At 37.2% G+C, this 12794-nt stretch overlaps 1 protein-coding gene across 1 annotated transcript; it reads left to right on the plus strand.

Moving 5' to 3' along the window:
• Positions 1-721: 721 nt before the first annotated feature.
• On the plus strand, positions 722-10254 carry LOC116888170 (synaptonemal complex protein 3-like). Its single transcript, XM_032889492.1, has 9 exons — positions 722-792; positions 2852-2997; positions 3773-3836; positions 4077-4111; positions 6154-6271; positions 7024-7123; positions 7553-7651; positions 9823-9927; positions 10058-10254. Exons 1-9 carry the CDS (start codon positions 722-724, stop codon positions 10058-10060), a joined length of 741 nt encoding a protein of 246 aa, XP_032745383.1. The 3' UTR covers positions 10061-10254.
• Positions 10255-12794: the final 2540 nt, after the last annotated feature.

Raw genomic sequence — 12794 nt, forward strand, 5'->3', positions numbered from 1 at the left:
ACCTCGCTGAGGTTGCGGAGGGGAAAATGGAGGTTTTCCGAGGGGAAAATGGAGGCCGTGAACCTTGCAGAGGTAGCCAACAGCAAAATGGAGGCCGTTGGACCTTGCTGAGTTTGCTAGGGGAAAATGGAGGCAGTGGTGGACCTTGCTGGACTTGCTGACAGGACAATGGAGATTTTCCGAGGGGAATATGGAGGCCGTGAACCTTGCCGAGTTTGCTAGGGGAAAATGGAGGCAGTGGTGGACCTTGCTGGGCTTGCTGACAGGACAATGGAGATTTTTCCGAGGGGAAAATGGAGGCCGTGAACTTTGCCGAGGTTGCCAATGGCAAAATGGAGGCCGTGGTAACCCTTGCTGAGCTTGCCAAGGGGAAAATGGAGGCGGTGAACCTTGCCGAGGTCTCCAATGGCAAAATGGAGGCCTTGGTAAACCTTGCTGAGGTTGCTGAGGTGAAAATGGAAGCAGTGTTGAACCTTGCTGAACTTACTGAGGGGAAAATGGAGGTGGTGGTGAGCCTTGTGATGCTTAGTTTTGCCGACGTCACGAACGGCAAGATGGAGGCTGTGGTGGACCTAGCTGAGCTTGCCTGAGGGAAAATGGAGGCGGTGGTGAGCCTCGTGGTGATTAGTCTTACCAAGGTTGTCAACGGCAAAACTTACTGAGGTTGCCGAGGGGGAAATGGAGGCGGTCGTGGACCTTGCTGAGCTTGTGGAAGGGGAAAATGGAGACGGTGGTAAACCTTGTGGTGGTTAGTCTTGCGGACATCGCCAGTGGCAAAATGGAGGCCATGGTGTACCTTGCTGAGTTTGCTGAGAGAAAAATGGAGGCTTGCCTAGGGGAAAAGAGAGGAGATGAACTTTGTCACCAACGCCAAAATGGAGGCCTCGGTAAATCTTGCTGAGGTCACCAATAGGAAAATGGAGATGGTGGTGAGTTTTATTGAGGTCTCGATGGGAAAATAGGGAGATACTGGTGAATCTTGCTGAGGTTGTTGACAAGACCATGGGGGCAGTGATGAATCTTGCTAGAGCAGCAGGAAAATGAAGGTGGTGGCGAACCTGGCAGAGGCTGCTAACAGGAAAATGGAGGTGGTTAAGCTTGTCGAGTATTGACCTTGCACAGGTTGAAGCCTGAGTGGAAGGAAGGAAAGTCTAGAGGAGTTTGGAGACCCTGGGAGCTGGGGCAGTGATGGATGAGGAGAACTTGGGAGAGACTATGGATAAGGAAGACCTGGCCAGGGGTAAAGTGCAAGGAGGAAATGGACGAAAAGAAGTTGGATAGGGAGAGGATGGAGATAGTGGGAGAGAATAGAAGCTGGGAAAGGACTAGGAGTCAGAACTGGATAGTAGAGGTTGGGGAGTAGGGATTGGGATGAACAAGGAGGAAATACCTGGTGATGAGGAATTAGGAAGAGGAGGGGCTGTGGGGAAGTTGAACCAGAGGAGCTTAGCAGCAGAAGGAATTGGGGCAGTGATAGATGAGTAAGAAGTTGAGAAAGGCTAGGAAAAAGAAGATGGATAGGATGCTGATCTGGGAAGAGACTAGGGAAGAAGAAGACCTGACAGGGAATGAGAAGCAAGCAAAAAAAATAGATGAGGGAGGTATGGAGAAGCTGGGGAAAGGCTTAGGGTTCAGGAGCTGACGAGGGATTGGGATGAAGGAGGAGAGCTGAGAGGGGATAGGAGAGAGGAGGAATTGGAAGATGGTAGGAGAAAGGAGTGAATCGGAGCTGGGGATTATGAAAAGGAAAGATTAGGGGTGATGAGCTAGTGTGTGGGGGAAGGGCTAGGCATAAGGATGATCTGGGGAAGAGTGAGGAGCAAGGAGGAAATGGATGCTGAGGTGTTGTGGAAGGATGTGGAGAATCAGGGGAAGGCAGAGATGAGTTGAAATTTGAAAGGAGCTAGATATGAGCAGGTGCTCTGGAGAGGCTAGGAGCTAAGTAGAGTTGGGCAGCTGGAAGTCGCAAAGGGTCCAGGGAAGAGGGTTCTAGGGGCCCTGGTAGAGTTTGGGGGTATGGAGGAGCTGCAGAGCAGGTGCAGTCCAAAATTGGGAAGGGAGAAAAAGACCAAAGAAATTCAAAGGGGACAGAGAATAGGAAGTGAGTGGGGAGGGCATGGCCTAGAATAACAAAGAATGGAAGAAACAGCTATTACTGTATAACCAAGATAGATTCAAACCAGTGAGTCTCTGGACTAAAGTTCCTGCATACTAGGATCAGAGGAATGTACTACCACATGGAACTTTTTCTGTTTTACTTTTGTAAGATAGGATCTTACTTTGTAGCCCAGGCTGGCCTAGTTTTGGTAGGCCTTAAGGTTGCAATCTTTTGCCCTTGCAGTCTTCAGTATCTCAATTTACCAAGACCTTCCTCCACTTTAGCGGTAGGGTTGTGCTTGGGAGGAACCAAGGGTTTCTTAATATGCCAGGCATGAACTGCACTGTTGAGCTATGTCCCCAGTGCTAAAAATTGTTCGCTTTTAATATTTATTTTGTTCGGAGCAGATTTTTGGCATGCTTGTGTTCTATTTTCCAGCAGTATATATCTTTGAAAATGACATACAAACATATATTTGCTCAAATTTATTAAGAACTAGCAAAAAGATGCATAAAACTCCGAACATTGAGTGAACGGGTATAAACATGGTCCAAGTTAAACCACCATTGCTTTAACTTCTTTTCATTTGACAATTGACAAGTTGTTTACCTGAGATCCACTAAAGTAAGAAAACCAACAGTCTTCAAGTAAGAACATCTTGATTTTATATGTTAATTTTCTAAGTTGATTTAAATAATGCCTGTGGATTTGAATGGCTTGAGTGATTTGTTTTTCTTATTGTGTTTAAAACAGAAAACATACAATTATGTTTCCCCACGGAGGACACAGGGACCCTGAAGAATTTGAAAGCACACCAACAGAGGAAGAGAATTTAACATTTTATCCTTTTGATGACGACTTTCAGCACCCCAGTGCTTCACAGAGGAGTGACATTGAAGGTATAAGGTGTCAGATGTTGCGGGCTGGCAAGCTGCCTCAGGGGGTAAAAGTGTTTGCCCGGAGAGCTAGAAAGGACTTGAGTTTGATTCTCCAGAACCCACATAGTGGAAGCAAAGAATCTGTCCTCTGATTGCCACATTGATGTGTGTGTATACACATAATACTAACTTTTTTTAAAAAATGAAAGCTAACTGTTGAGTATTGATAATGTCTTCTAGTTCTTTTGTTTTGAACCTAATACACTGAAAATGTGTTAGTTTCTTCCATGTACTGTGCTCTCATCTGGTCTTCATATTCCCATATCTAAAAATTCTAGAAATCCACATAGTCTAGCTTTCGAAGTTCTAACATGTTAATCAATAAAATATGTAACTTGCTATATAATTTTATCCAAGAAAGACTTGGAAATTTGTTTCTATGAATGGCCATGAATTGTGGTCTGACTTCATCTGTCAAAGAAAATTTTGTATTCATGTATCTAATACAAAACCTTAAGTTGTCAAATGTCTGTAAAAGAACATAAAATATACTGTTTCATTGCAATATCTTTTTTCTTCTTTTAGGTTTTTCAAGACAGGGTTTTTCTGTGTTACTGCCCTGGCTGTCTTGGACCTCTTTACAGACTAGGCTGGCCTCAAATTGACAGAGATCTGCCTGTCTCTGCCTCCAAGTGCTGGGATTAAAAATGTGCACTACCATAACTGGCTTAATTTCACTTTCTTAAAATAACATTCAATTTCAAAATTTCAAAATTTTTCTTTTCCTTGTCAACAGAACTGAGTTCAACATCTGATTCACATGGAAAGAAAAGTCCTTTAGAACTGTTTACAGATCCGGGGTAAAATATTAAATGATTATGTTTGTCGAATAATGTACTTCAAGAAATGTTTGCTTTATGTAACAAGTAGCATACATAAAATATATGACATTTGCTATTTCTCCCAAGCTATTCTACCTCATGAATCCTTAAACGGTGTGTGATATCCACCAGAGTGTTTTGTGCATGCTTAGGAAATGCTCTATTACTGAACTACAGTGCCAGCTTTAATAATTTTTTAAAAATGTGGTTTCTTCATAGGGAAAAGATAGAGGTTATTCTTGGAAATATTGGAGGTATGTTTTTGGATATCTTTAATTTTTTACAAAATTGTTTAAAACTACATAAAAATTTGCATAAAATATGTTAGCCAGTGCATTATATATCTGTTCTTCAGTGCCTTGTTTTCATAAGATTTTTCATAAATATTTGACTAGCATCATAGATGTCCTTCCTTAAATGTTTCCATAGTAAGAAAAGTAAAAACGATGTTTTTAGACATATGTGACTTTAATGGAATTTCAGAAGAAAATAGGAAATGTCTTTATATATCTTTGAACAGATGAAGTGATGTAATATTTCTGTATATCAGTTTCTTCTTTTACTGTCTGTATTAGTTTTTTAATTCAATTTATTTCTTAAGATTTATACTGTAGTCCTTTCTTTAGAGCAGACAGTATAAAATTGAAGCTTCTAAAATAACTCCTTGTTATTATTTTCATTCTAATAAATTATAATATAATGTGAAACTTTGATAAACAGTAAAAAATTTAAAATGTGAGCCAAAAAATCCTTGTGTTTTAAGAACAATGTAAAGGATCAGTTATACTAGTTTCTTGAAGAGAATATTCACTGTTGTTTACTTTGTTTTGAGAAAGTCTTAGTATGGGGCTGGCGTTAACACTGTAGATTATCGGATTTAACCTCACAGATGTTGGCATTATAGAGACAGACAAAGCCAACCAAGGGGACAGTACTCTTCTTAAAAAGTTCATAGATGAAATGGCTCAGTGGTTAAGAGCACTGGCTGATCTTCTAGAGGAATCCAGTTTGATTCTCAGCATGCCCATGATGGTTCACAGCCATCTGTAACTTTAGTCCAAGGGGATCCAGTGCCTTCTTTTGGCCTTAGTGGGAACCAGGTTCGTGGTGCACTGGACTAGATGTAGCCAACCCTTCCTCACACATACAAAATTAGTTAATATTAGACCCCTATAAGTATTTAAGTATTAAAGAAGTACATGTTTTATAGTCTGTTGTTTTGTCTATGTATTATAGCTGCTGAGATCATCTCTTTCATATATTTATTATAGGAAACAATTTTTATTTAGCTGATGAATGATAAATTATTGATATAATAGAGTTTTGCTATGGTTACTAAAAGTAACTGGTAAAAGGAAGATTTTTTTTCCTTATTGAGTCACAGTTTAATTGTGCAGCTCTGGATGGCCTGGAACTAGGTATGTAGGCCAGGCTGGCCACAGATTGAATTAGTGGTGTATACTACCATTCTTGGCTACCACCGAATATTTGACATTTAAATTTTTGTATGAACTGTTTGATGCACATCAGGGTAAAAATGCCCTATACAAGTGTTATGAAATATAAAGGATAACCAAAGCATACTAAAAAGACAAGCTAGGCAAGCAAGCGCCAACTGAACAACAGCCCCAGCTATTCATTGGCACTTTCTTTTACAAGTAATTTTAATAATTGAATTACCTCTTTTGGTTTTTAGTGGCAGGGTTTCTCTGTGGCTTTGTCTCTCCTGGAACTCACTCTGTAGACCAGGTTGGCCTACAACTCAACCTGTAGACCTGGTTGGCCTGAAACTGACTGCCTCTGCCTCTGAGGTGCTAGGTTTAACCTTTTTTAGATCTATTTTTAATAAACTTATTTCATTTTGTTCTCTCACACATGCCCTTCCAGTATAAAATGTTTTCTAAATTTTTATTTAATTCTTATTTCATAGTTCCCCCTTTGTTTTGTTTATTAGTTCATTTTTATCATCTCTCTAAACATTATCAGTTTAAGAAGCCTGATTGTGATGTGGTTGCTCAAAATGATTGGGATCAGAAATGTTTCAGATTTCAAAGTTTTAAATTTGGAATGTTTTCATAGAACTTGCTGATAGAACAGACCTGGTTAGGAAATGCAAAATACCAGATGTTCAAAGTATGAAATTTGTGTGCTATCATGTTGACAATATTTTAAAATGTAGTTGTAAATGTCTTTGCTATTGATGAATGTACATTACTCAAATTTGTAATTATTTGAATATGTAGGAACAGAATAATTTTCTTTGTTGAATTCTAATCAACATTAATTTTTAATATAGTTGACATTAACCGTGCTCTTAGTGCTAAGAGACAAAGATTGGAGACAACTGCCAGACAGTCTTTTGCGGGAGTTGAGCAGAAAATGAAAGAAGTTTGGAACTCACATGAAGATGCAATGTAAGTTTTTTAAGAACCATGTTTATATCAATTTTTAATGTATACTGATATAAATCACGCAAGAAAAATGATATCATCTTCTGTTTATTTGCGAGTCTAGTGAGTTGAGTTTTCTTTAGGAAGGTAACTCTGTGACCTTCTGCCTTCATAGAAGCCAGTGAAGATCACATTTTTCTCCTTTAAGTAACAATTGAGGTTTATTACTCCTAGGTATTCACTCTTGAAATTAGTTGGATAAATTTTAGATGAATAGAATCTAATAATTGTTAGCTAGTTAGCCATGGCTGACAATGTAAAGAAAGGTCAAGAAGATGTTAAACACCTAGATCTTGTTTTCTACTAAATTCTGGCTGTGCCAAAATGGGGAGTGGGGAAATTAGTGAAATGTTTGTATTCATAAATCATTTGATATTTTCATGAGAATCTATATTCAGTAAAAAATAAAAAATAAACTATTTAGAAATAATAATTTTTTAAAATAATGCGTGTGCTAAAACTTGCCTAGTTTTCAAAAGCTGCTACATGAAAGGAACATTTATGTTAGAAAAAAATACTTCTGGAATCAATATAAATCTAATTTTCCTTCTGAAGTTTCCATCAAAAGATTTAACTGTTATTACCTCTTTATACTGTGATAGTATGTCAATTCAATTTTGTCTCAAATATTGTTCTCATGATAGTATAAGAAGTAGCATTACTATTGAATGTTGTTTTCATAATAGTATGAAACAAAACATTACTATGTTTTACAGGGCACAGCTTAATGAAGCGTCTGCTCAGGCATTTGCAAATCTGTTTGAGCGATGGGATGAGGATTTTAAGAAATTTCGAGAACAATATGAGAAACTAGTGGTTGGTATCACATTTGCAATTAATCTATTATACGTAAAGCTTAAGTAAGAACTGTGAAGCTATTTGAGTTGAATGAAAAACATCCAGGCTTGTTTAGAGATTGAAATGTCCAAGAATGAGTGATGTCTTCAAGTTGATTTCCTACCTTGTGTAGGGGTTATTTTAGGATTCTGATGAAGGGGGAAAATAGCATGTGAGGGGAAAAAGAGTATCCTCACTTAGACATAAGGCTCACTAAAGGAAAAATACTAAGGGCAGTCGTCTTAAAGTGTCTTTTTCTGAGTTTAGAATAGTATTGATTTTTAAATTTAAAGTTTTAGGTTTTAAGCTGTACCTCAGAGGGAGGTACAGCCTTGCACATATGTGGCCCACAGCTACAACCAGCTCTTACCAAATTGTTAATAAAGTTTTTTTCTTTTGTATTTGTAGAATGATTTTCAAGAGGAGGAGAAGAATTTTCAACAATCTAGACTTATTCAGAACCAGAGACTGAGAACAATTAAACAAGTACATGAACAATTCTTACAGGTAATGTTATGTTCCTTAAAATAAAATGCACATTTTCCTTACCAGAATATTATAATTTCCATTTTGGATTGTTTCTAATTGATGTGATAATTAGATCTGTAGCATTCTAATGGTTTCATGGTGGTTATTAAAGACAGAAGATGGTAAGTTGTGAATTTTCTATAGATATATACTTGACCTGTAGTATAGTCATACTTCAAGCTTAGTCATTGTTTTTTACTGAAAATCGAAAGTCTACATATCATTTCTATGATCTTTGTCTTTGTAATCCCAGTATACATTAAATAAGAAAGGCTTGAAATAGATCTTCTCAAAGATTCAAGGCAAAAGATTCCCTGGAACTGGAGTTAAAGTTGTGAGCTGCCTTGTGGGTGCTAGGAATCAAACCCAGGTCCTCTGGGAGAGCAGCTAGTACTGTTAAACTGCCTAGTCATCTCTCTAGCCTCAGGAAGAAGCCAAATCAAGTTAAACCCTTTTTTGAAATTTAGTAGGGAATTATCTTCTGGTATGTTAGATTTTAGAATGATTGACTGCAATGGCTAAAATAACTTAATATATCAAATTATAATCATGTTAGCCCAGAACTTAACAGTTAAAGATTAAAAGTTGGTGCTTGAGAATTAAGCATATGCTGGTAAATTGAGATATAAACAATAATTTTAAAATAAGTATTTTAAAGAACTTTTGCTTCTACCCAAGTTATTTTATGTGTTTACAAATACAGTTCTTGCCAGTTTGCTCTACTGTTCCCTGAAAACAATCTGTTAATTGGTACCAATAAAAGTATCTTCTAGATAATATCGTCAAATATTACTATTAGGAACTTTAGTATAATTTTTAATTTTCATACCCATGTTTTCACATTCAGTAACTACTAAAATTCTACCATTTTTAATCTCAGTAGTACTTCATTATTTCTTTAACTCTTACTTCACAAATAGATCATGTTAATATTCTTATGATCCTTTGCTCATCCTTCTTATAAAAACTGTTTTTACTATTCTTCAGTCCATGCTTCATAGCCTTGCCATATTATATTTTTAAAACATGTCTTTTTTCCTATAAATCTATTAACTTCCCATTTTCTGTTCTGAAGAAACCCCATAACATGAAACTCTTTTGAGGTTACATTTATTCTAATTATCCATTAATACACATACCTTTCTACATATTCATTTTCTCTGTATCTCTGGATATGCTATTCTCCCTCTCCTTTAAATATTTAACTCCTTTTCATTAATTCAGATCAGTTCCTTCATCACACACACAAAGTGGAAGCATTTCCCACTTTATATTTATAGGCAGCTGCATTTTCATTCCCAATATAAAGTTTGTGTGTTATTTCAGTTTAAATTTTATTTTTCTCTTGGAAAAAGGACAAATTGTGCACTATCGTCTTTTATTTTCTTCATAGAACTTAACATGGTATTTGTCACTTGGTTAGTGATTTATCTCAGTGAAAAATGATTAGAAAATATTTAAAATATCATTTTAAATGAATAGCAGACACATGTAATATTTATTAGTGCTGAAGAAATTCAGACAGAAGGATGGATGGAGAGTTGGAAGGTAGCCTGAGCCTGGTTAATATAGTGAAATACTGTCTTACAAAATAGAAATAGAAATTTTGCTATTAATTACTTGAAAAAAAGATCCATTTTTGTAGATTATTTTCCCTTTTAGTAAATTCGTGTCACATTATGTCAAACTGACTTTTGGTCTTAAGTAGATTATACCCTGATGGTTGAGAAAATTACTGAATTATTCACAATTACTATAATGTTTGCTAAGAAGACCCAGCTTTGTTTCTATATTTATATTTTTCTTAAGAAAAAGTGTATGTATTGCACAGGCTAGCTTTCAAGCTCTCAGTCCTCCAGTTATGCTTGCAAACTTTGTGATCCTTGCCCAAGTCTCCCCTCTCCTCTCCCCAACTTGACCTTAATATTCCCTCAAACCATTTTTGAGCAGAGAATGTCATTGGATCTTCTATAATTATATTTGACTGACATTAAGTTAGGAACTTGGATCTTCTTGTATTGGGATTTTTTTTTACTTGAAATAATGTGTATTCAATATTTAAAATTTACTTTAGAAATTTTCTTTGAAAATTTTACAACTTGAGGTGAAAAGATAATACTATGGGGATAAACTAGCCTTTTGTATTTTAGAATTTGGAAGACCTGGAGAAGAGGAATGATGATCTGCTTACTGGGACACAGAGTGAACTTAAAGAGGAAATAAATAAGCTGCGGAGAAAAATTATGAAAGAATGTGTAAGTTGTATTTCAAACCTGAAAAATGAATTATTGAAAGCACTTCCTGATGGATGACTATCACTAAAATAATGTCCTTTCCACCCCCCTCTCTCCTCTCTCTCTCCTCTCTCTCTCTTTCTTTATATAGTAAAAGCAGAGGATGGCGAATGTTCATCACTCTTTCCAGTCCATACTCTTTTGATGGGAAGAATATTTGAAGAAAGAAATTAAACTGAAACGATACAGTTCAAGTGTCAGCTAGGAGCCATGCTTTAAGACAAGTATTAGTATAAATGATAAGATTTTTAGTCACTAGTTTGTTTCTCTTATCCTTTATTTAGAATAAAATCCAGTTGTTAGTATCAACTATTACTGTATGTCAAGGATTTACCTCTTTTGTAATACAGTGAATTCTTCTTTATGACACTGTGGAGATTTTTCAATAAAAATGATTAAAGGTTGGATATTGGCTTTAGTATACTTATAACTCCCAAAGGCACAAAGTTCAGGTATAGAAAGTTACGTTGGTTTTATTTTATTTATTTTTCTGGCAACGTCTTAGCATGTTTGCCATGATGGTGTCTAATATTGAACCAAAAAGAAACTTAGCTATAATCTCAGGGAGTCCTGGAACCCCAGCCTCCAGAGCACCCGAGATCACAGGCGGGGCAGCACTAAGCCTACTTTACATGACTCTTGAAAGAAAACACTTCCAATCCATTTTATATACTTATTAAATTGCTTGGTCCATTCTAAGAAAATGTATTAAAGAGCTTGAGTTCATGTTTTGGCATTAAACAGTTAAGACATTAATCAAACTGACTATATATACTAGGTGTTGCTTTGCTTTTGTTTTTGTTTTTTGAGACACAGTCTTGCTTTGCAGCATTGCTTGGCCTGCAACTTGCCATGTAGACAAGGTTGGCCTCAAACTCATACTCAAACTGCCTCTGCTTCCCAAGTGCTAGGTTTAAAGACATGTACCTGCATGCCTTGCCTTTAAGACAGTCACAAATTTCATTTCCATGGGGCATCAAAATGCCATTGGGATTGGTCTGCTGTTAAATAGCGCATGTCCTTAGCACTGATTGAGTAATGATTATCACGATTATGAAATAGTAATGATTATTATGAAGGCAGGGCATCATAGAAGCACATGCTTTACTCCCAGCATTCAGGAATCAGAGTCATGCAGATCTATGGAGTTTGAAACCAGGTTGGTCTACCTAAAGCCATTTCCAGGACACCAGGGCTACAAAAGTGAAGCCCTGTCTCAAAAGTTTAGAAAAAGGCTATCATGACTATCACGTTTTTTACTGTTTAAGGATGATGTGCCTATCTTCAAAGATAAGTTTTTCACTGATGGAAACAGATGCAGAGATTCAGATAAATACTATACAGAGTTTGGGGGATCCTGCGGAAGATGGGGGAGGAAAGATTATAGGAACCAAAGGGGTGAAGGTCATCACAAGAAAACGCACAAAATCAACTAACCTGGGCTCGTTTGTGGCTCACTGAGACTGAGCCTACAACTAGGGAGCCTGCATGGGCCTGACCTGGGTCCTCTGTGCATATGTTACAGCTGTGTAGCTTGATCATCTTGTGTGACTCCTGACAGTGGGAGCAGGGGCTGTGTCTAACTGTTGCCTGCCTTTGGAACCCTTTCCTATTACTGGGTTGCATTGTCTAGCATTAATAGAAGAGGAGATCTTACAGCAACTTGATGTGCCATGGCTGCTGGATATCCATGGGAGGCCTGCCCTTTTCTGAAGAGAAACAGAGTGGATTGGGGGAGGGGAGTGGTGGAGGCAGGAACTGAGAGGAAAGGAGGGAGGGGAAACTGTGGTCTAGATGTAAAATAAAGTTTCCTAGAGTAACATTTCAAACACTTGAATATTAATGTTATCAGTTATTTCCAAGTTTTGCTTTTACATTCATGATCCAATATGAACAGTTTTAATAATTTGCCTTTTTAAATGTGCATTTTGAGCAGGAGGCCTTGGTTCTCACCTTTAATTCTCAGCATTAGGGAGGCAGAGGGAAGTGACTCTCTGAGTTGTAAGGCCAGCCTAGACTACAGAGCAAGTTCTAGGACATGCAGGGCTACACAGAGAAACCCTGTCTCTAAAAAACAAAACAAACAAGCAAAAAAGCCGAAAAACAAAAAATCATTTTTCCAGAGAAACTTTACAAAAAATGTGGTTTAATAAATGTGAAACTTTAAACATATTTTTAGAATTAGTAGGTTAAACTCATTGTAGTTGACATTGCTCTCAATGAATCATTTGGAACAACTCCTTAAATTCTATTTTTTGCTTTTATAACCCATCCTCATCTTACAGTGAATGCTCTACAACTTAAAAGACTTGTATAGCTTATATAGAAAGAAATTAATCTTTCACCATTAGTGCATAATTAGATTAAGAGAACAGTTTCATTCCTTTTTGTGTATGTGGTTCTGGGATCCTTCTAATGTCTTGTCTTCCTCTTGTACTGGAGGGAATCTTTCAGGTCACCCATGACATAAAGGCCAGGTTCCTTTCATTGCTAAGAATTGAGCAAGACACATGGTAATAGTAGTATCTGGACTTACTAGAAGTAAAAATAAAAGCATAAGCTCGGCTGCACAGAACAGGAATGGCCTGAATAAGTAGGTGTGTAGCTCGAGAACCCCATTTGACATGTCCAAATGATTTTTACTACAAAAGAGAAAGTACAGGTTCTCTAAAAAGGGTGGACCCTTGGTTGGCTGCTCACGTGATTAATGTTCTTTGCTGGAGGGTTTTGTACGATCCTTAGGGCAGTCAAAGAGATGCTTTTTTTCCAGTTATTGTAATCTCCTTGGGACTAATGGTCAAGTGTGGCTGGCCCTATTTTCCTGCCTC

This window comes from Rattus rattus, chromosome X (genome assembly GCF_011064425.1).
Source record: "Rattus rattus isolate New Zealand chromosome X, Rrattus_CSIRO_v1, whole genome shotgun sequence".
Classification (NCBI taxonomy): Eukaryota; Metazoa; Chordata; class Mammalia; order Rodentia; family Muridae; genus Rattus; species Rattus rattus.

Bases quoted from the DNA above. Each gene is read 5' to 3' on its own strand.
- LOC116888170 (XM_032889492.1), top strand. From the start codon at position 722: ATGGAGACGGTGGTAAACCTTGTGGTGGTTAGTCTTGCGGACATCGCC. The intron at 793-2,851 runs GTACCTTGCTGA...TGTTTAAAACAG, and splicing joins GGCAAAATGGAGGCCATGGT to AAAACATACAATTATGTTTC. The intron at 3,837-4,076 runs GTAAAATATTAA...GTTTCTTCATAG, and splicing joins GAACTGTTTACAGATCCGGG to GGAAAAGATAGAGGTTATTC.